The 24183-nt window shown below is 37.0% G+C and overlaps 5 protein-coding genes and 1 pseudogene across 5 annotated transcripts; 3 read left to right on the top strand and 3 right to left on the bottom strand.

The window, feature by feature from the left end:
* Positions 1-289: 289 nt before the first annotated feature.
* Positions 290-4864, top strand: LOC116297045 (uncharacterized). The gene is made up of 3 exons (XM_031705182.2): positions 290-1544; positions 2403-2594; positions 3180-4864. The coding sequence occupies exons 1-3, from the start codon at positions 464-466 to the stop codon at positions 3833-3835; spliced, it is 1929 nt and encodes a 642-aa protein (XP_031561042.1). The 5' UTR covers positions 290-463; the 3' UTR covers positions 3836-4864.
* Positions 4865-5283: 419 nt separating this feature from the next.
* Positions 5284-6562, bottom strand: LOC116297046 (E3 ubiquitin-protein ligase NRDP1-like). The gene has a single exon (XM_031705183.2). It carries the CDS (start codon positions 6411-6413, stop codon positions 5517-5519), a length of 897 nt encoding a protein of 298 aa, XP_031561043.1. The 5' UTR covers positions 6414-6562; the 3' UTR covers positions 5284-5516.
* Positions 6563-10270: 3708 nt separating this feature from the next.
* Positions 10271-11148, top strand: LOC116297068 (receptor expression-enhancing protein 5 pseudogene; annotated as a pseudogene).
* Positions 11149-11610: 462 nt separating this feature from the next.
* Positions 11611-19182, top strand: LOC116297036 (ATR-interacting protein). Its single transcript, XM_031705171.2, has 9 exons — positions 11611-13667; positions 14669-14740; positions 15163-15245; positions 15752-15894; positions 15997-16073; positions 16401-16487; positions 17320-17411; positions 17528-17697; positions 18333-19182. Exons 1-9 carry the CDS (start codon positions 11685-11687, stop codon positions 18434-18436), a joined length of 2811 nt encoding a protein of 936 aa, XP_031561031.2. The 5' UTR covers positions 11611-11684; the 3' UTR covers positions 18437-19182.
* An 84-nt stretch (positions 19183-19266) lies between these two features.
* Positions 19267-21116, bottom strand: LOC116297037 (transcription factor A, mitochondrial). The gene has a single exon (XM_031705172.2). It carries the CDS (start codon positions 21077-21079, stop codon positions 20201-20203), a length of 879 nt encoding a protein of 292 aa, XP_031561032.1. The 5' UTR covers positions 21080-21116; the 3' UTR covers positions 19267-20200.
* Positions 21117-22072: 956 nt separating this feature from the next.
* On the bottom strand, positions 22073-24110 carry LOC116297038 (uncharacterized). The gene has a single exon (XM_031705173.2). The coding sequence runs from the start codon at positions 23963-23965 to the stop codon at positions 23303-23305; it is 663 nt and encodes a 220-aa protein (XP_031561033.1). The 5' UTR covers positions 23966-24110; the 3' UTR covers positions 22073-23302.
* Positions 24111-24183: the final 73 nt, after the last annotated feature.

Here is a 24183-nt window from a genome sequence, read left to right on the forward strand (position 1 = left end):
ACTATGGTCGTCGTATTTTACCGTAGCCGTGTAAGTACGCGCTGTGATTGGATGAATTAAAGACAATTGGAAACCATCTCAATGTTATGGCTTGTGGTAGCGTGCTGTAAGTCAGTACCGTATCGGTTTCCCACTCATATAATAACCATTCCTATGGGAAGTCATTTCACTGTTACGACACTTCGTACCTTTATACGTGCTGTATGTCAGTACCGTATGTTCCCCACTTATTCGATAATTAGATAACTCTAATGTCAATATTTTCAATTTCCGGTTAGAGTGGAAAGAGTAACAGAGAGACATGCATTTATTCTCGTTGCAAGAGCTTGTGTTTCTTTTGGTCACAGTCAAATAAATAATTGGAAAATTCTGTAGTTTTGATCCGTTAATTAATGAGTATGGGCACCCTGTGGTATGCCGGGCTTCCTGTGTAAAATTCGCCCGCGAAGACCTTCAAGCAAAGATGGCGGAGGTGGAGGGAATGGAATGCTTCGACGAAGACGTTCTCTTCTCGGAGTTTACAACAGATTCCAAACAAAAATCACCAGATTTTGCATCTTCCAAATACGAAGAGGAAGCAAGCTCAACTTCTGACGACTTAGAACTCCTGAAGGAAGAAAATTCTAAACTCAAACACGTGTTAAAGAAACTTCTCTTTGGAGTGGAAAAAAACACCCAGGAAAAACCACTTTTCAATGCGGTATTCTACAACAATTCTGTATCTACTGAAGGACGACAGAGGCTGGAATTCTTTCTCCATAGCTTGCTGACAGCGCAGGATCCTTTAAATGCAGTCGAATCTACGTCTAGAAGCTCATTATATTCTGACTTGCAACCCTCATTAGAAACACTTGAGCAACTCACAACTGAAAACGAAAGTGAAAAGAGTAACGAAAAGAGCTCTGCTGAACTCGAAAATCGCCATTGTTTTTCGGTTATAAATCATACTCAGTATTTTCATGCTTACTGCATCGACTTTTGCGGATTTCCCTTGGAAAATTGGGATCCTGTAAATAGTGAGGGATGGAATGTACCAATTTATGAACAAGTTTACTTTATTGCACTTCCCTGTGATGAAGAAAACTCCAAAGTTAGAGTCAAAAGAGGAAAAACGTGTTTTAACTGTGGACGTACAGGGCATAATGTTAGTGACTGTCCTGAGCCACAGAATACCGCGAGAATAGAGGCAAAACGCAAAGAATTTATTCATAAATTTTCTTCCCCTATCGTTAGAGGCTCAAGGTACCATTTTGATGAGGAAAGATTTGGTGCATTTAAACCAGGAGTTATTAGTGATAACCTCAGAGAAGCTCTTGGAATCAGTGCTAATGAAGTGCCGCCATACATTTACAAAATGCGTGAACTAGGGTACCCCCCAGGATACATACCTAGTGTTAATACCCCAACACTTGCTCTGTATGATGCAGATGGAAATGTTGATGATTATGTTATGGAAGACCTTGAAGATGGAGAAGATGATGATGAAGATGACAAAAAGAGTTTGTTTGTGAGATATCCTGGATTCAACTGTAGTTTGCCTCATGGTATGTGTAACAATAAACAATTATTGCATGAGGTTGAGCATGATAGGCTGTGTTATCTGCCAATACTATAAGATAGGCATGCAGCAGATAAGGTTGTGTTCATAATGTATGGCAGAAGGGGGGGGGGGGCAGGTGAAAATTTGAAATGTCCAAAATAATACTCAACCCCCCCCTTAAAGTCATGCAAAAAAATATGATCCCCCCTAAGCAAGGCTTGTAGCTTCTTCCACAAATTGCGCATTCCCCCATTTTTCTGATAAAAATTTTCCCATCCCCCCCTTGTTCCTACCAAAAATTTCCCAATCCCCCCTCAATTTCACCTGCCCCCCGTCTACCATACATTATGAACGCTGCCTAAATATATGATGTCTTTATAATTCAAAATATCATGTGAAAACCGAAGTCCATAATAGACCCCTTGCATATGAAGTCAAACCAGCTCAACTTGGAGAACAAAACAAAAGAATTTCAATCTCATGAGGATTGGAAACCTATCGTTATGTCCTCCAAATTGAGCCACATTCTGACAGAGGTGCAAGTAGGGGTGTGTTAATGTTGTAAAGTTATAATTTAATAGCCAAATTATATAATTTGAAAGAAAAAAAAAAGAGAGAAAAGTATTACAATATTTATTTTCTTTTGCAAGGTTGAATGAATTTGACTTGATACACCTGTGAATGTTTTATCTGCAGAAAAACCTACAGATAATATGTTTATCATGTCTAGTTCACAACATATCATGGAGGGCTTAATGTTTCTAGTCAATCAGATCTAAAATAGTTAGTAAAATGCATGATAGTAGCAGCTCAAAGCTAAACTGATCAATAAAATTCAAATCTTGATGTATTTTTTCCTTAGGTTTTTTGGACAGAAGTGCACAGTTGGGCTTCCCACCAATGTCTCCCCATCAATCCATCCGTAACTTGGAAAAAATGTACAAGCAAGCACAGAGGCAGAGTGGTCATTCTTCAAGTAGAAGTAGAAAAAAAACTAAAAAGAGAAGACGAAGTGAAACAAATCATGGTGAAGGAGACATGGATATTGATGAAGGTATAACGGAATTTCAACTAGATGACTATTGTTTTATAGCCGAAATATTCAATTAAAACATGTTTCAAAATCTTTTCGTCATAGTATTTATGTTCAAACTGTATGCCCACATACACCTAACTCAAAAACGGTTGTCATCGCCAAAGGCAATAGGCGAAAAGGATATATGTCATTCCAAGATCCAAGAATACCTGGAATGACTTGTGTTTCTTCTTCTTCTCGTCAAGAGTATAGACCTTCGTGCTGAGACTGATTTGATGTTCTTTGTATTCAATGAAACCATTTCCATGTCGGAATGACCTATCGCCTATCCCCTTTGATGATGACAACATTTTGTGAATTAGGTGTATATGCGTTTAGGTATAACTGAGAAAAGTAAATAATGTTGCTAGTATTCAAAGGGTTAATGTCAATATTTATAGTAAACTATTATGATTTTTATCATTTCTATTATCATTACCATCAAACAAAGTTATGGTGCTCAAGGGATTCATTGACACATGGTCTGAAATGGGAACATTACAATATGCCTAAGGTAAAGAGAATTCAGTATTCATATTAAATTCATTTTATTATGTATCCCAGATGAACCTAGTGAACCTGATGGTCATAAGAGGAAGAAATATGAAGAGAATATCAAAGATAATGATGGTGGATACTCACCTTCTCATCCTGGAATTCAGTGTGGAACTAAAGAGAAGGAGCTACTGGAACGACTGCATCACAATGCACCAAGTAGAATTAGCCCAAAATCTTCAGATGATATGCCTTCTACTATCGCCAATGAGCTCCCTATTCCTTGTGAGCTTTTAAACATGACTGCCACACAGAATAAAGGTAGTAAACTGCTGGATAGAAAGGCTAGAAAGCAAAGAAAAGCATCATCTGAAAGTGTGGAAGACGGAGAAATCCTTTCAGATGAGGAAAGGAAATATGAAGAGAAGGAAGAAGAAAATGGGATTGAAAAGGAATCTAGCCAGGGATGGTGGCTGACAGAACCGCTTACGCCGTTACTCAAACCATGTACCACTCTCACCCCTCCGCCACCCCCTGCAGTCACCCTACCAATGGACCTACTAACAAGGTTCTATACAAGTAGTACCTCACTCCACAAGGTTAGCTTTGAGGATAGGATTATGTGGTTGGATCCTATCTATGGCAATATCCAAGTTTCGTCAGGAAGATACGACAAACTCAAGGATATCTTACAGAAGAAGGTTAAAAGACGAAGTAGAAAGTAGGTTGAAGATAACCTAAACTGTATAGTAAGTAAACTCACAGCAATTTCCTAAACCAACGGTCACAGAGATACTTGGAAAAGAAGTATATCCCCTTGTACATGTTGAAAGTTTAAACTGAATCAGCTTTCTAATCTTGCAACTGAAACTTGAACAAGCTTCAGGACAAAATTGTGCCATATAACATTCCCATGAAACTTGTATGACAATGCCTTTGCACCAAAAGCTCAGATTAAAAGTTGCAACATGTAATGGGCTTAAGATAGCATAATAATTTCAAAACATTTTCATCAAAAATGAAAGAAACTTGGAAATTTTAGACAATTTTATTATCAATATTTAATAGCTACAGTTTAATATCATTTTTACTTTTTCAACACTTTCTTGGAATTAATCATCCAGAAATATCTTTGTTAATGCCCCTGCATATTAACTCTTGCAAATTACATTTTTTTTAAATCACACTTTAATTCAGTATTAGAATTGTACTCATTTTAAGTACACTGTTATAAGGTCAATCTCGATATTCAAACTTTATCAGATTTAAGTAAAATTGTAGGATTGAGGAAGTTTTTATAATAATAATTTAATACAATTTCTCTTCTGAATAGAAGGTACACATATTTTAACTCCTTTACTTAAGAGCATATAAGAATCCTTTGCAACATATGCAACTTCTGTGTACCGTAGTATCTTTGTTAAAACATTTTCACCCCAAACGTTCCCATAATACATTCTTCTGTAATTTACTGTAATGTGGTTTTGATGCCATATAACATCTTTGTGCAAATACATTTGTAACCAATATGGTTCCCATTAAGCACGGCACTGTGGGTATTTGTTTGAATTATGAACTAGATCATTGATAACCCATCATTTCCCATAATGCAGTGCACCATGGGGACAAAAATGCATTTAATTGAGCACGACTAGATAGTGAGTTTGCTTGATGTAAATTATTTATTGATGGCATTTGTAGGGAAAATTCAGTATCTTACCTCAAATACAAAAGGAAGGGTTTGTTGCAACTTATTTCTATACTCATACATGTATGACATATAATATAAAACATATCTGTGCATAATCCACTTAAAAATGGAAAATATATGAATCAAAAAATTTGTTTTATAGAATTTGTTTACCTAGATATGATACAACAATACTTTGTTTACTATCAAAACCATTGTAATGTCAACCATTTTCACAAAAGCTCATCACAAGTTGCTTTTTTTCACCAGTCAATCGATCTCTAGTTGGCACGTCAATGACGAAGGCGTACATCACATACGCATGAAGTATTGCTATTAGATATATGACTCACTAAAGATGACGATATATTCAGCTTTTACGAAAAATATCCTGGTATAAAAAATGGTCTAGATGAAAACAAAATTAACTAAGGTAGAGAAGGTAGGGAGGGAATCTGGGGAGTTAAACTTCCTGGTAAGAAATCCAGAATAAAAGGTTTTTTTAATCATTGAAGGAAATCGGACTGCATTGTCGTTAACACTACAAATACTTTTTTTTTAACAATTTCGTCTAAGGGGAAAGACATTTAATCCCATAAAGAGTGGAAGATTAACGAACGTCCGTCTGTGCCCAGGCTAGGAAAACGCCCTTTGACTTTGAGTGTGTTTCCACATTTTATGTTTAATATTCTCTTGAGCATTGTTTTTTCCCCGGATCAACGCAGAAATCTTTGTCGGGTCAGATTGTTAAGCCAACATTCAAAGTTACTTCTCTGGTTTTCAGTGAACCAGTTACTCGCATAAGCAGTGGCAAGTAACATATGTACATCTTGATAATAACTGGCGTAGCTATGATAATAGTCATGGCAACGCTTCACAGCATTGAACACCCGATTACGATCTACATAGTAGGGTTTATTGAGTAAGTATTTTGCTATGATGCTACTGAGGTGGGCGATACTCGAGGGGGAGTACCCATAGGAATAGTCTGGATCCCATTCGGGGTCGTATTCAAGATCATCGTCGATTTGCATGCGTAGCTTCATTCTCTTTAACTGACGTCCAACTCTTGAAACTTCGTTTTCTGATTCAAAGAGCTTCGATTTGGTGTTCTGTAAATCGATTTTAAGTTCAGCGATTAGAGTGTAGAGGCTCTCTGTAGTTGGGTCGTTCGCTAGTTCGCCTTTCATCTTGGCCGCTAGAGATTGGAGCACAGTGCACTCCTCGTGGTGATCAACCAGATCAAGTCTCTTGACTTCAGAATGGCAAGCCTTACACTCGACCATGCCATAGGGACACGACTCTAAATGGACTTGATGCTTCTCTAGCTTCATTACCATTTCACATCCATTTTCACTGTTATCACAATGAACAGATAGTCCATCCACGATCCCTCTTAATGCATGGACCGGGATGAGATCTACTTTCAGAACATGAGAACGGCAGCTTGGACAAGATCTCGCCTGGGGTCGATCCAACCATTTATCGAGGCAGTCTTCACAAAATGAGTGTCCACATATTGTAGTCACAGCCTTTTCTAATACTCCTACGCAAATACTGCAGATCAAGTTGGGGTCTACTTTTCCCACAAACTTGTGAAGTCCGTATCCCATAACTTGTTTCCGTTTTAAATTTCTCGCGACAGAGATTGCTTTAACTAACTGAATAAAATGTCTTTCAATATCTACGCCCTCTACTAGTTTTCGTTTCAAAGCCTTTGGATATTAAGGATTTTTCAAAGAGACTTCGGAAGTGAGTTTCAATAAGCTGTACACGTCAACGATAACGGATGAAAACATACAACAGAATACGATAAATTTGCATATCAAAATCAAACTGAGCGCGCGCTGGTTACACGTAAATATGACAGATGTACACACATTGGATTCTGGTCTGTCTTGCCTTGACGAGCTTTGACGACGTTTTTAAAAATTTAATCAAACAAAAAAAAAATCAAGAAAGAAAAGTACAACTTTCCTCCTCCAAGTTTTGAGAAAATTAACCATTTTTTTCCTAAAAACAATGCAAGTCATTAGCCTACTATCGCGAATTCATTCAATTTACAAAAACATGTCTTTTGTTTCCATAGAACAAAGGAAAACTTAAAAAGGTTCACAAAACACACACACACACAAAATTCAAGAGAAGGTTTATTGTTGTACTTTTTCTTAAATCATTTTTAATCAAATCATAACAGTGTTATGTCTATTTTTGTGCTTTTTTCATTGTGTCTTATTCGGATTCACACTGTTTTTTCAGTTCATACAGAGCCTAGTGACACTTGTCATCTTATTCTTGAATTATTGCTGTTAGTTCTGGTTGCCTGGTTTTAATTACAAATTTAAAAAGGTGTCTTTGTGATTTACTAATGTATGTAACTTGTCTAAATAAGGTAAGAAAAAACCTAGAAAAAAGACTTTCGTTGTACAAATAATTAAAATAGACAAGAAGTTTCATGCAAGTCTACTGAACGATTCTCTTACAAATAAAGAATTATTCATAAATATCGAATGTTCGCAATATACCATACAGACAAAAACCGAGATTGGACTGCCTGGGGTACTGGTCATGGCTTTTCCAGTAACCACTCATCTTCATGTGAAGGAAAATTAGTCGTAAAAATCTGTAGCGATCCACGGAGTCACCTATAGCCACAACTTACGAGGGATTAACAAAGTGCAACTCCCCAAATGCAGCACAGAAACCTACGGAAAGAAGTCTATGCGACATAAGGGTTCCAAGCTTTGGAACGATCTTACTGATGATATCAGAGTTACCACCAGTGAATCTGCATTCAAGAACAAATTAAAAAAGAACTTAACAAATAGCAATTGTAAAACACTCCAGAGAAATTATGCAGATACAGAGAGTAAGACAGACAGACAGAGACAGACAGACAGAGAGGGAGAAAGAGAGAGAGGGTATAGGAAAAGAGATATTTGGATACAGTCAATTCAAAAAATGTTGTCGTCGACCAACTCAAGCCTACGCGACTGGACCGAAAGGAACTCTGGGTAGCAATCATTGAAGCCGAGTTGACTCCATAATTTTATCTGACTAGTTATGCCTGGTTTACAGCACGAGCCTTCGTAGGCGAGCGGGAAATATTGAAGGAGATTTTTTTTTAATGCCTTCGTATTTTCGGGATTGTGAACTGAATCATAACTACTTTGTTTTTCTTTCCCTAAACCCAAAGACATGCATTTGATGGATTGTTTCTAGCAGGAACAATTTATTCAGAACGAATATTTAACCGCTTCAGTGCCATTTTTACCCATATTCGCTTTCGGTCCAGTCGCGTAGGCTTGAGCCGGTCGACGACAACGTTTTTTGAATTGACTGTATATATTATGGGGTATTATAGTTGTAATTCTAAAAAAAAACACAACCACATAAGCAACGCTGTAAAACTTATCGTGCCTAAATAATAACAATAATTATCATCATAATGATGATGATGATGTATACAGTCCTTTGAAAAACTGTTGTCTGACCGGCTTCACAGACTGACTTCAACCAGTGCCGCAATAAAAAAAAAAGTTTTTTCTTGCATGCTTTTTTGATCATTTTGGAATAGAATCACTAGTTATGAATAATAAAATAAAAATCATTGCATAAAAGCTACAAATTCAGAGTAAAAAAGCGTGTACGATCCGTACGATCCAAGCAACCGAATCCAGTCCGTGCCATTTACGCACGGTTCCTGATTTTCCAAAAATAGAAAACACTCAAAATTCGGGCTTTTAGAATAGGAAAACAAGTTTTAGAAGTTGGGCATGTTTTTACTATACGTTAAGATTATCCATGGCCTTTCAAAAGGTAAAAATTCAAAAAGAATTGTTTTTCGTGATTCAAGATCCAGTCACTGACTGAGGTCCAGTCGCTTGCAATCCATTTCATACAACCAATACATTCCAGTCACATCCGAGTACATCCAATTTATCTCAATAGCATGTTAATGGAGTAAGATTAGTCGTTAAAATCTAAACATCCACAAAGTGACCTGTAGAAACATGAAGAGATAATTAGCTAAAAACTAGTGTGAGCTGCGTCGGTGTTTCTAATGAAACAGTAATGATAAAAGGGTAAATTATACATCGTGAAAAGATGAAGAAAATAAAAAAACTTACTAACGTTTCGGACGCTGGACCGATGAAGGACTAGCGTCCGAAACGTCAGTAAATTTTTCAATTTTTTCATCTTTTCACGGTGTATAATTTACCCTTTTATCATTATAGAAACATGATGTGTACAGTCCTGTGAGAACGTTTTGTCGCTGAGCGGCTTCACAGGACTTCAACCAGTGCCTCAATCAAAAAAAGTTTTTTTTCGTTTCCCCCCCCCCCCCAACATTTTAGAATAGAATCACTAGTTATGAATAATGAAATAAAGATCATAGGATAAAAGCTGCAAATTGGAGATAAAAATAGGGTATGCATTCCGTACGATCCAGCCAACCGAAGTCCAGTCCATTCCATCTACGTGCGGTTCCTGATTTTCCAAATTTAAAAAACACTCAAAATTCGGGCTTTTAGAGGAGGAAAACAAGTTTTAGAAGTTGAGCATGTTTTTACTATACATTAAGATTATCCATGGCCTTTCAAAAGGTGAAAATTCAAAAATTTTTTTTTTAGTGATTCAAGATCCAGTCACTAACGTGACTGAGGCCCAGTCACTTGCAATCCATTTCAGTCACAACCAATCCATTCCAGTCACATCCAAGTAACCCCCAATTTATCTCAATAGCATCTTAAGAAAAAATTAGAGAAAAATTAGTGTTAAACATCTAAACGTCTACAGAGTCACCTACACAAACATGATGTGTACAGTCCTTTGAAAAACTTTTTGTCGCTGACCGGCTTCATAGGACTTCAACCAGTGCCGTGATCAAAAAAAAAAAAACAAAAACAAAAACATTTTTGCATTTCTTTGCATTATTTTGGAATGGAATCACTAGTTATCAATAATAAGATAAAAATTATTGGATAAAACCTGCAAATTCGGAGTAAAAGAGCGTATACGTTCCGTACGATCCAGTCAACCGAAGTCCAGTCCATTCCATGTACGTGCGGTTCCAAATTTTCCAAAATTAAAAAACACTCAAAATTCGGGCTTTTACAAGAGGAAAACAAGTTTTAGAAGTTGGACATGTTTTTACTATATATTAAGATTATCCATGGCCTTTCAAAAAGTGAAAAGTGAAAATTTTTCAGTCATCGCTGACTAAGGCCCAGTCACTAGCAATCCATTTCAGTCAATACCAATCCATTCCAGTCACATCCGAGTAACATCCAATTTATCTCAATAGCATCTTAATGGAGTAAAATTAGTCATAAAATTCTAAACATCCACAAAGTGACCTATAGAAACATGATGCGTTTGTCACTGACCGGACGCAAGCATAGCAAGTTCTTGTCTGTCCCAACTACACCACAGGAAGCCCAATTTAACTTTGAGACTTTTGGCGCGCGCTCGGTTAACGGCATTTGAATGCCGCAAGCAATCAAACTTATCAGTCAATCAGACAATAAGATGTTTTTCGTTGATCCTGTTTCATTCTCGCTTTCAAACAGCACGGAATGGAATCTAGCAACATCCCAGAATCAATATCCACTCAAACCATAACCACTCTTCGCCCCAAGCGTGAGGTAAGCTTCTCGTACATGATGGAGGAGTTGGACAACCTGTTGGCACACAAAAACATCTTTACCGACTTCCTTGAGAGGATCGAGAAAACCATTTGTATACCACGTCGTATTCAAATCCTATCTATCGTTCTTCTTGTTTTGCTGTACCTTGCCGAGGGCTATGCAGCAGCTCTTCTGTGCAACATTCTCTCGCTGATCCTCCCAATGTGTGCTTCTATCAACGCCATTGAAAACCCAGATTTTGAGAGTGACACGAAATGGTTGATGTACTGGGTCGTATTCTCGTGTATGAGCTTCATGGAAATTTTTATTTCATGGATGCCGAGTTACAGTTTACTGAAGTTCCTTTTACTGGTGTGGTGTATGGCTCCTGGAAGGTTGAATGGATCCGAGGTTATGTACTTCCGGTTCGTCAGACCATTTTTTATGAAGCACAAGGCATGTGTGAATGATGTCATCTCCAATGCTGCGAAGAGAGTCCGTCAAGTTGCGGAGAAGACTGTGGATGAGTTTATGGTTGACAGGGCAACGAAGCTAGTTAAAGGAGCAGAAGACTCTTTCACTTTGCTGGAAGGAGAAAAAACAGAAAGCGCTCTGAAAAATGACTGATTTTCTTGTACTTCTTATACGTACACTTTTATACATTGTCGCTCAATTTGAACTCAGATTTTTGTCAGCACGTTGAAATCTTAGAAAAAAACCCTGGGAAAAATATATTGTTAAAGATACTTGTTAAAAATAGATTAAGTTAGGGAGTTATCATTATTTATCGGGGGGGGGGGGGGGGGGGGCACCAAATTTGCATTGAACTCTGTCAAGAAAATAGAGGCCCTTCCTTGAAACACACATTCAAAAAAATTTAGTGCCCCCCCCTCCCCCCGTTAAAAATGATAACTCCCCATAACGCTTTTTATGACGGAATTGCGAAGAAGGAAACTGCTCATACTCCTTCGAACTTCTATTTATAGCCATTATTAGCAACAATAAAATGTTAAAATGAGTATTGAAAAATATATTGAGTAAAATTAACTACTTTGTTTGCAATTTTTTTATTATTATTTATGCTCATTCTGTTCCGTCTTCTTCATTTTGAGCGATATTACCCATAATCCCCTCCAGTCATCAAGCAGTCCACAATGCAGTGCGGGCATGTATTATTCGCGGTAAATCCAACAACGATGACAAGATGTACTTTTTGACTGAAAACTCTCTTTAAAAATCTTTTTACTCGTTCTGATGGCTAATTGGAACAGCAATGATGGGCTTAGAAACCAGAGGAAGCGAACTTTTATCTATAAGTCTGCTGGTCAAAACAGACCTGTGGGAAACCCAGTAAAAGGTGATCAAAATTTGACAACTGGGAACAGTCCTAGCTATTCTCGACCTCGTAAAAAGGTCAAAAGTTCTTATAGTTATTATGAAAAAACAAGAAGCGATCAACAGGCTGCAGAAGAGCTGTGCAGTGATCTACCTGCTGATGCATTCGAGGACGACCTCGGGGTTGATTTTGGGGATGATCTGACTGCAGAAGAGCTCTGTAAAGCGGCTTCTGTTGCTGAACAAGAAATGGCTTACGAGGAAAAGAAAGGCATCATAAATGAAAATATAACAAACGATCGACCTGTAGAGGAAGATTATTTTGAAGATTTAGCTTTGGATCAAGATATATTAGACGAAGCCACGGGAAAGCAACTACATAACAATGTTTGCCATCCAGCTACTACGATAGCTACTTGCACTTCTGGAGCTATTAATGATGAAACACGTTTTGAAACTTCAGCACATGAATCGACTGTATTGCTTTTCTCTGCGCCTAGTTGTTCGACATCCCGAAATACTGAAGCTATAATGCAAGGAAACGCTACAGAAGGAAGTAAGACTCATGCTAGTAATGGGTGTGCTATTGGAAATACAGGATTATTTGAAAAGTTAACACTTATAAAGTCTAAGCTACTGGATGCAGAAGACAAAATCAAGAAATTAGAGGAAGATAAGTTCTTAATGGATGGAAAGCTGAAAACCATGAATGACACTCTGGCACATCATGAGGCTGTAGATGCCAAGCAGCGAGAGAAAATAAGAATGATAGAAGAAGAAAAGAGGAAAACAGTTGATGGAACAGAAAAAGAACTGAGAAAACAAATTGAGCATCTAACAACACAGATTTACTTCAAAGACCAAGAAATTGCCCAGGCCAAAGAACAAGTAAAAAAACAAATGCAATTATCAAATGAAAATATTCACCTCAGCCCTCATAGAAAAAAGTATCCAAAACTCACAGATAATTCATCAATCCCAACAGGACAGTCATTTTTTGAGAAGAAGCCATCAGATATGCAGTCGTCACCTAAAAACAAGGTTTTAAAGCCTCAAAAGTCTCCAGTAAAAAGTGAACCAGAAGTTGTGAGACCTGTTTTGGGAAGTTCATCTGCCGAGTCTTCAGATTCGAGAGCATTTGAAATAAAATATGTTAAAAAGGAAAAGGATAATTTGGATGGAAGTGAAAATGAATTCCTACAAAAGCTTTTGAAGCTGGAAAATATTGGAGTAAAAAGTATGTCTTCTGATTTTGAAGTATGCAGCGTCAATCAAAGTATACTGTCATTATTGAATTCAAGCTCAAGAGTTGGCCAAATTGAACAATCTAGGAGAGAAGATAATACAGAGATACAAAAACTCTTGAAACAACGAACGTGTACCCCAAAGAAAGGAATAGAATTAGATTTTGATGTAGAACCCAAAGACAATGGACTACGGCAATCTGTCTATGATAATATTCAGGAACTTTTGAATGCTCAGCCATTAATTTTCGGTGATAAACATGAAGCATGTTTGGATTTAGTTTCAAATTGCAAGGCTTCAAACTTTCTAGATTCTCATCAAAAGTCACCATCTGTGCAAGGTTTTCTGCCATTACTAGAATATCATATATCCCAGTATATAGATTTACGCCTAGAAAATGACGAGGAAAGTTTGTCCAGCACAAGTTCTCCTGGTTCGCCTGGAGAGGGAGGTGAAATGAGGCAGCCAGTAGATAAAGATGGGTCTATTTCACTTTTGGAAGCATTAGATGGTGCAGTTCAGTCTCTAAGGTGTTTGAATATTCTGGTTCTGCACAGTGATGATGTCTGTCAGCTGTTATTAAGGTCATCAAAAGTTTTTTCAAGTCATGAAAATGAAGTAGAAGAATTAATAGGAACAAGTAGTGGAGTACAAAAGGTAGTGTATTTAACACAGACGTAATTTGAAATATTTACCCATTTCAGACTCCCTAGAGTATCATTTCTTTGCTAACAGTTGCACATGAGAAGACACATAAATATGGATTCAACTTAAACGAAGAATTTGATTCTTTAGAGAATGACAAATGGTCTGGAATGGGTAAACATTTCACCTGACGAAATTAGGTCTACTGTACTTCATTTGTCTATGGGAAAATATATTTCAAAAAAGGTTGTTAGAGCCAAAAGAGAAAAGCGATAGGTCATTCCAAGGCCTAAGAATAGCTGGAATGACTTGTGTTTCTTATTATTCTTATCAAGATTATTATGTGGAAGGTTGTGGTTTGATAAATACAGCACGAATAAATGAGTATAGGGTGGGACAAGTTTTTCCAGCCCGCACACGTCAACCCATCCGGCCCCCATCATGTGACTTTTTTCAAAGGTTTTATTAGAGCACATGAGCATGGTCGTACAGGTCATATGATTATAGTGCACATGAACCCTTCGACAATACTTTCAGTACTGATTCTACACGAAGTAAATAGTTGAATGGTAAAATATTTCTTGATTTGAGTGATGCGTTTCTAAGTTATGAAGGTTTATACTTCCAACATGCTAATGAGTGTGACGTCTATTAAGGCTTAATCAAATATACAAAATCGAACTGGTTCATAGAAACAGTATTTTAAAAGCATCATTATTTTACTCATGGTTTACATGAAAGCTATTTACAATTTTTATTTTCAAAATGGCCAGCATTTAGTATTACTAGTTACAACAAAAACACTCAAATACCTTACCTGACGTCATCATCATTAACATATTGGAAGTATAAACCTTCATAACTTAGAGACGCATCACTCAAATCAAGAAATATTTTACCAATCAACTATTTACTTTATGCAGAACCAGTACTGAATGTATTGTCAAAGGGTTCATTTGCACTTTAACAAAAAATAATCTATTAATCCAGGTTTTATTCTGTCATTAATTTAGCAGTCCTATAACTCCAGTGAAGAAAAACCTGATTTGCTTAATTTGGTCTTTAAGCTTACGGTACCACTACAAGTAGGTTTACAACACAATGTACTTTCAAAGTATGATTGTGTTTTGGTTTTATTAGTGTTAAAAAATGTGTCTCGTCAACACAGTATTTGAAATTTAGTTTCGTTTCTCAACAATGGGTCAGACACCTAAATTCTTGGGAAAAAATTAAATTTTGAATACTGCGCTAAAGGAACACATTTTTAAAACACTAATTTTATATACTTTACGTACAAAATATGATTTAATTGTCAATATTATGATAGTAATTTACTAGGTATTATATTTTTTATAACCTTTCTGTTGCACTCCTCCATTATATGAAAATCTTTTTCAACACTATTAATTTTTCTCCAGCTAATACGTTTGTGGTGTACAATGATTTTATTAAGAATTTACTAGGAGATATTGACAAATACTTCTTTTATTTGGTTTTCTGCACTTAGAATGAACCACTGTTGGTTACCCAAGTGGCACTGAATGTCATATCATCACTGGCTCAACGTTGTCCATCAGAGTACAGGAACAGGTGAGTACTTTTAATAATCATTCCACTGGAACCGTCAAAGATCCCATATATGGCTACCATCATGGTCAGAAGCTGTTTAACCCTGTGCACACTAGCATCGGAATCAGAATTGAAATTAACAGACTCAGTATTTCATTTATCACCTAGGTGTGAAAAAATCAAGCACTGTTAATGAGCAGCACACTACTGAGTCTAAAAATTTGAACTTCTTCCAAGGTTTTTATTTTTATTAGTTATTTGGTAGTAAAATTCACCTTAATTATCAATCATTAAAACCTGGCTGCATCTAAGAGAAACGAATGGTGAGCTTGCAATGATAGAGACCTATATTTAACACCTTGGACTCACTGTTTGTCTTCCTTCGATGCAAAGGCACGGCTACCTTTTAAAATGGCAAAGGGAACTGTGAAAGGGTAGACTATTATGTCCCCTTAGACAGTCTCACGTTGCATATACACCCTTGGCTGTATATTAACTTCTTTTCAATAATTTTCTTCATCATCTAGGTTTCTTCCACTGTTATGTGATACATTATTGCCTCAATGTATTTCAAGGGACAGTGGTGCAACTGTGATGTCTCTGCTGGTACCAATCCTCATGGTTACTGCATCCATTCCTTCTCTAATAAAACATCTTTGCTCTCAGTCAGGTAAAAACATACTTTATATCCAAGGCTAGTCCACGTGTAAATCTGGGACTACTAAATCTTTGCTCAACAAGCCTTTAAAGCCTTATGTTTTTCTATTTTAAGATGAATGCCTTTTGTTGAAAGTTTATCAAGGTTGCTTGAGTGACACTGATGATTTATCTTATCACACCATATTTGAGGTAATTATTTTAGATAACTGAATATTTCAATAATTTAATTTTTACAATAGTATAATATATTCTCATATGTTTAGAACCAGTTCTTCAAAATGCCTACTGAATTGGTTTACCCGCTTTAAGATAGAGCATTTTCATGTGACATCACAGTGGCCATGTTGAGGTACCAAAACAATGCGATTCTATCCTTTTGGAATTAAACTCTGTTTTTATGCAAAAACTGCGCAAAAAATTCTATTGTTTGGTACACCAATATGGCTGCTTTGTCACGTGAGTGAAAATGAAAATGTTCTATGGGTTATCTCATTATGAAATGTTTTTTTCTTTTAGGTTATAGATCTAATTGAGACAATCTTATCAAGTAAAAATGAGGCAATCCCACTTTTCCTTGATTCAGAATGCCATTGCAGTCTTGAGGTATGAAACTTGTACATTATTTGAAAAATGAAAGTCGAAAGCATGAACCCACTTTGGGTGGAATGGGTTGTGTATGCTTCTAATGTGTTGTCCCCTCCACAAAACTTGTGGTCGGGGGATCAAGACTTGTGTCCATCTTGTGAATAGAATATGTTCTCTTCCTTGCCCGGGGGAGGGGGGGTACTCTTGCCCGTTTAGGGTAGGAATGTGCCGCTGAGCCCACTGAACCCTGTTCCAGAGTAAAATCGCTGAAATTCATACCCTGTTCCAGAGCAAGATTGCTAAAAAATTTTACCCTGTTCCGGTGTTGCAAAAATGGATACCCTGTTCCAGAGAGGAGAGATGTCATATACTCTGTCCCAGAATGAGCACAATTTTATATACCCTGTTCCAGAGTAGAATTGCTGAAAACCATACCCTGTTTGGCAGCACGTACATGTATAGCGAATAAAGGGGAGTACACCCCCCCCCCCCCCCCCCATCCCGGGCTTCCTTGCCATGAGGGTTTTTCTCCAGGTCCTCTAGCTTTTCTCCCTCCATTAAAATTGGCTTGTGAGTTGGGGTAAGAGGGGGACATGGGTGGGGTCACTGGTTCAGATCTTAACTAAATCTTATGCAGAGCTAAAAAATAATGGCCGGTCAATCATCAGTCATGATTACTGACGAAATTAGTTTGAGCTCCGGCATACCTCATTTCTGGCAAAAACAGTACTTGTTGAAATGACCAGCAAGGCAGCGATTAAGCTGGATAAGTTCCAAGTAGACCTGATATATTGCCTAGTGCTGGTGGCGATGATATCAATGATAGGGAGTTATTGTTTTCTTTCAACAGTTAATAAAATACCTGGTGCTTCTCTTGCACAAAAGGATGGTCTTTCTTAGAAATTTTCCTCCAGAAACTCTTAAGGTTAATCATAATAGCAGGTACATATATATTTGACTACTTTTGTTATATCTGCAACAGATCTTCCTTGCATTTGAAGCGAGGAGTGTTGTTACTGGTTAACTTGCATTTGAAACTGTTCTTTTTATTTAATCAGAGATAGTTTTCTGCTCTTGCGCCGTGGAATGTTTTTACTGGCCACCTTGCTTACAAATTCAAGTAGACTGCTAGCAGATCTGCATGTGGAAGTTGAGCAACAATATGTCAACCTTATCATTGGTGCAACACGTCTTTATGCCACAATCAAGGATATACCAGATGGAGAAGGTAGGAAACACAAGAGTTATCATTTTGAAAGCCTTACTGAATGGAGATGCTTTGTTGTGACCATAATAGATCTCCTTGGCTCTGGAGCGCTAGAGTGTAATGTTGTCCCATTTCAGACCATGTGTCATTCCCTTGAGAATAATATTCTTTGTTTGAGTTGTATCCATATTCACGTGTCTTCTCATGTGCAAACCTTAAGCAAATAAATGATACTCTAGGGAATGACATGTGGTCTGAAATGGGAAAACATTACGTCAGAGCTGAGGAGGTCTATTGAACAATGCATAAGCTATCTAGCTCTAGAGATGTTTTCGCATGAGTGGGAACAACACATCAAATTTGTAGTTGTACCATATCTTGCCGTAACTTTAACTAGACATTGTGATTGGATGAATTACTTGAAGACAAAATTAGGGGGGGGGGGGGGGGGGGGTAAAACTGGGTTTGAATTATCTCTTATTTTGCTGGCCCAGCCTAAAATGAGATTTAAAAAATGACCCTCCTACGTTTCCATGCAAGAAATGCAAATGAACTACCCCTAATGTAAATTATGTGATCCACCCTCTGTTTTTACATCCCCCCCCCCCCCCCCCCCTTGCTTTATGGCCAGTCCCTAATAAAGATGTCATTCCCAGGCATGTTATTGCAAGACCTTCTGGATTTTGAACATATTGAAGATGATGAAGTACAGCAAGATTATGATGAAGATGGCATAGAAGAAATGGATGTTGACACTTGATCGAAACATCACTGATATCCATACATGTAAATAGTCTGTAATATTTAGTGAACTATAGCACCCCACCTACCATTTGAAGTCTAACAATTCATGGTCCCCTCTCAGACAATAGAGAAACCAATAACCATTGCAGGAAAGAGGACATACCGATAAATTGCGTCGGCAAATCATGAGTGCTCGAAAATGTTCCTTATTTCAAATTTTCCCTTTGTTTCTGTGGTCAAAAACATTTTCCTCCAGTTTTCCAATTTCTTCCAATTTCCTCCAGTATTTCATCTTATTTACCACAATTTTTGTCATCTAGCCATCAAAATGTTGTGGACACATACAAGGCAGAGTCAAGTCGGAAAACTGGAGGAAATTGGTGAACTTACTATTGGTTAATTGCCAAAATGTTGATTGACAAAATTAATATCGCCATGTTCATTTTTACCTATTGTGAATATCTTCAACTTACTTTATCGTTCGATATCCATATTTTTCAAAAATTAAAGTTCTATTTTGTTTCAAAAATAGAAATTTACTTATTCATGCAAGTAGATAGAGTAATAGTTGTTCAATTTGAACTTTAGCAGAATAAATTTTGTGAAAACCAAGTAAGGGTAACAGAGTAAAGACAGAATTCTCCAACGATTTTCTTGTCAATTTTAGAAAAACATGCAAAAAAATGAAACAAAGGTATGGTCTTGAATATATTTTGTTATTTGTATAAATTCAAAGAAAAATAAAAAATATTAATTATCTTATTTCTTGGTTTTTAAATATTAAATTTTTTATGGTTAAAATTAAAGGAAAAAATGGAATATTCAACACAAAGTAGTACCAATAACTAGTATAGTAATAATGATATATTTTAATCCTTAATTCTGGTCGTTTTTTGAAAATACTCAGCTATTAAAAGTAGAACAGGAGTACATGGTTTATAAACAGATATAATACAAATTTATTATTACAGCACTTTTCAATCACACATGCAAAATCATTCAATCACCTGTTGCAACAAATAGAGTTTTTGTTGGTGTCAATCAAAGTGTTTCCATAACATTGTGAAACCCAAAGCTTACAAAGGCACATGCCTGTATAATGTTATGGAAAGGCCTAGATCGACGTCACAATGGCAAATTGAACACTTTCGTGCATGTGATTCAGAGGTGCTGTAAATAAAACTCAACAATACAAAATGAAAGCTTGTAAAAGATTTGTTCTGTTAGAGGTACTAGTACAAGTAGGAAGTTAGGACTAAGTTCTAACTACTGTACATGGTATGGCATACAGTAACACTGAAATGGCTTCCCATTGTTGTGCCAATATCATTATCCACACACATGAGAGGGGCACAGTACTGTGTGGAACATTCAACAGCCTAAGTTCTCGTAGTGCTTGTAATATCGTCAGGGCTTAAAATACTGTTGGTCATCCGTCCAGAGTTGGAAGTTGCATGATTAAATCTCTGCCTTGCTGGACATTTCAGCCAGAAATAGATGAGGTAGGTTATTTTAAGCCCTGTATCATAGCCTCCATATTGTTGTCTTCCAACATGGTAGCCATGTCTTTGTCCTTTTCCTAATATCTCGTGGGAAGAACTGTGCACTCTCTTTGTTGATATCCATCTTTCTAACCAAATAAAATATTTTCTTGATTATTTAGGTTTTTCAACATCTAACATAACAATAAGCATTTTTCTTGCTATGTTTTTTTTTTTGTTTTTGTTTTTAATAGTTGTACTGAATAGCATATGTTCCAACTGTCTGTCAATGTCGTTCTCTAGATCTTGGTTTGTTGTTTTAACTTCCATTCTTCCACATCTTCCTCATATTTTTCCATTGCTCTTTTCTTCACAAACAAATAGCTCTCCTTTTCTTCATCTGTCAAGTTGCGCCATCTTTGTCCCATCCGTTTCAACCATTCTTTCATGTTTTCATCTTCCCGTCTGGGAAAGTTGTCCTTCTCCATGTTAACAAAGTACAAAAATGGACCCCCAGGCTTCTTTGGAAAGTTAAGCAAGCGTAGTTTCTGTTGATGCAGCTTTTTCATCTTATCTTTAGCTAAATGATTCAAAAAATCTAGCTCTTCTTCATTTAGTTTTTCTTCAAAACCAACCACATCTGCCTCGTAGCGTTTAGTATCTTCCTCCAACTTCTTGTTCAATTCCTTCTTTTTCTCCTCTGGTACTTCTTTCCATTGATCTCCTAGCCTTCGAATAATCTCTTGAGCTTTCAAATTCGGATTTTCAAGATGAATTTTCGAGAAGTTTTCCTTAACAAACCTTGCAAATACCCCTGGTGGTTTTCGAGGTATCTTCTTGAGTGGAGCTTTAAATTCCACCATCTCTTCATCATAAATTCTCTTATATTCCCCCTTAATTTCGGGATCTAAATGAGCCCATTCTTCAGAAAGAAGCTTGTTAAGGTCCTGAAGTTTAAGTTCAGGATGTTCTGCTTTAAACTTAGCGATGTAGTCGCTTCGAAAACGTAAATACGGTTGAACTGGACGCTTGTATTTGCTGTCTTCTTCTGCCTGAAGTTGGCTCGAAGTTGCAAAATTGAACCTTGAGATCTTCCCAACAAGAACTCCAGTTACACATTTACCTCTTACCGCTATAGAAGAAGAAAGAAAACCTCTTGAAAAGGATAAAAAACTCATATTTTTACTTCTTCTCGTAAAATGAAAATGAACAAGAAACAAGAAGGCCGCCAAAAATACACGCATAATGCATTGTGGGATATCCGAAATTTCAAGGGAGGGGAGGGTAAGTTAGTGTTCGTGTTGAATTTCATACAGTCAGTAATACCTCGATTTTAATCAAGGCGTTTAAAAGCAGACCCCTTATCAAGCGGACACCCTTTATTAAGTGGACAATGCAAAGTTCCCAATATCATGCACCCATATAATTATAGTAAAACAAACCTCTCTCTAGACCCTTTTAGCTTGGATGTACTGTGTTTTCCCATTTCAGACTATGCCATTCTCTAGGGCATCACCTTTGTTTAACAGTTATGACCCCCCAGTTATGCATGAGAAGACACCTGAATATGGTTAGAACTAAACTGTTATACTCAACAAGGGAATGACGACACATTTTCGTGAAAAAAAACAACAAATGCATCCAAGCCATTTGTCATTCTGGATGGAGTTAATTGACCTTATCTATTTTAAATGAAACACAAAATAATCATTTTTATTATTTCATGAAACATGATTTTGACCATTTAATATCCCCTGAAACATGATTCATGTCCCCCTTTACCACCCTGTATTCAGCATAAACCCAGACAAGGGCCTGAAGGTGATCAGCATAATGCAGTTCCATTGTATTTTTCCTCAGAATTGCAAACTCATATGTCATAAAGAAATTTTCATCAGAAGGCTTCAACTTGTTTACCATTTTACCAATTGCCAAGCAGAAATCTAGATATTATCCAATAAGAGCAATTAGTGACAAAATCTATTGTTAAAATGGTTGAGTTAACATAGAACATATCTACAACCTAAAACTTTTCAAAAGTATTGCACACTGTAATCATAAGCTTAAAAAAGCAATCCATGAAAGATTCATGAAAAGGATACCACATGCTTGGTATAAGAGGAAAATTTTACTTTTTGTAGTTAATACAAGCTTAATATAATTACCCATGCTTTGGTCAAACATTTTAATGAAAGAATAAGAATGCTTAAAGACATTAATTTGCAACCTTGAAAATTGTACACCTCTAATAAACTTGTACATCCATTCCACTACACAGGTCATGGTACATTTATAACAAGATAATTTGAACTTAATGAACTTAACACACTTATTGTAATAATAAGCTAAACAATGAACTTAAGGTAATTCCCTTGTTTTGCACTGCGCATTTTTCGGCGCATGCAACTGAAAGCATGGAACTAACAAAGTTTAGGCATTTTTCTTTTGGAAACTAAATAAGAAACATGTTCAAAACCAATTTTCACTTTTTTCTCTTTTTTGAGTAAAGAAATTGCAATTTTTATCGGACTCGCCTTAGTCTCCACTCGGAAATGTGTCAGTTTTCGACTATTTTGAGATGTTTTTTCAAGATAAGTCAAAAAAGAGAATGGTGACCCCCATTTTTTATTTCAGATTTTTGATAAATATTTTGAAATATTTTGATGGGAATAGTTGACATGTGCAATTTTTGGTCTTTGGTAGAGGCACACATACCTGCATTTTTCACTACCGGTAATAGTTAAAGAGTCATAGTCATCTAATGACTTTGAATAATTTAATTACCGGCGTTTGCATTGCTACGCGGCCACCCCAGACAAAAATCGCAACATGCACTTTGCAATAGACTGCCGTCAATCAAACACATTGATGCCATTTACACGCGTGTGTGATTCAAAAGGCGCCAAAACTTTGGTTGATTGTTTATAAGTATTATGAGGCACACTCACTGGGCCTATCCGGGCCGATCCAAACGCGTGTAAATGATGTCAACTTGTTTGATTGACGGCAGTCTATTGCAAAGTGCACGTCGCGATTTTTGTCTGGGGTGTCCGCGTAGCAATGCAAACGCCGGTAATAGTATAGATTATCTAGTAAACATGAAGGTTCTTGATTACAGCTTCAGGTTGCTACCCTATTTCACCCTTAAATTGACATATTTAGAGAGCATCTAGCGAAAAAACGAGAATGGCAACCCCATCTTTTTATTACAGTTTTTAAATGTCCATAACATAATTAATGTCTATGCAAAGTTTCAGGACAAAGTTATCGGCAAAATTTCTTTCAAGGGAATTACCTTAACACGCTTATTGTAGGCGTATGACCTATAAAGGAGAAAACTACACTTCGTGCAGACATCCTTCGTGCAGACAAGCTTATGATGAGGTGGATTAAGGCATCAGTCAACGTTGAAACCCTCCAACTTCATCCACGCTAAACATGCTTTTCGGGTCATCTTTTTCCACTTCAAACTTCTGAGAGGATTCTTTGCTTGCTTCTCTAAAGCTCTGCTTGTCTTCTTCGCTCATATCTCGCCATTTTTTAGCCATTTGTATATTCCACTCTGCTATACTCTGGGTGGAATCTCTAGGGAAGGCTTCCTGGGCAGCTTTAATAAAATGTCCAAATGCTGTTGCTTTTTTGGGAAGATCCATGCTTATAGTACTATCTTCTTGTTCAGATACATGTTCACATGCATTCTGCTTCAAGGCCTCAATGACTTTTTGATGAGCGTCCAATCCTTCCTCAAAGGATATCAGTTGTTGTTTGTACTGCTCCACTCTTTCTACGAATTTCTCCCTGTAGGCTTTTTTCTGGTCTTCGGTGGTATTTTTCCATTTTTCTCCGATCGCACGAATCAATTCATTCTGTTTTGAATGTGCATTATTTGCACGTTCTTCCTCGATGTGATCTTCATAAAATAAATCAAATACAGATGGAGGTTTGGATGGTTTTGTGCGAGCTTCTTTGTTGATTTTTCCGTCTGAAGTGTATTCACGAGGCATGATCTTGTACACTGTACGACTGTGTTGCAAAGCCATTCGTCTTAGCATCATTAAACTCATTGCAAACCCACGAAAGTTTAAAATAAGAAGCACAGACGAAGAAGAAACCGTTTTTCCTATTGATCTATGACAGATGACCTCTTGATTATACGGGGTGCCGGGATTTCCCAGACGAAACAACTGGAGTGCCAAAGGCACCTAGTAACAAATCCCCTCGTCCCCTCCCCTAACTGGCAATTACTTGCCAGGAAATGATAGCAGCCGGACCCGGAAATACG

This window comes from Actinia tenebrosa, unplaced genomic scaffold (assembly GCF_029948245.1).
Source record: "Actinia tenebrosa isolate PJP-AT-01 unplaced genomic scaffold, QUT_ActTen_1.0 PGA_scaffold8__29_contigs__length_14323225, whole genome shotgun sequence".
NCBI classification, from domain to species: domain Eukaryota; kingdom Metazoa; phylum Cnidaria; class Anthozoa; order Actiniaria; family Actiniidae; genus Actinia; species Actinia tenebrosa.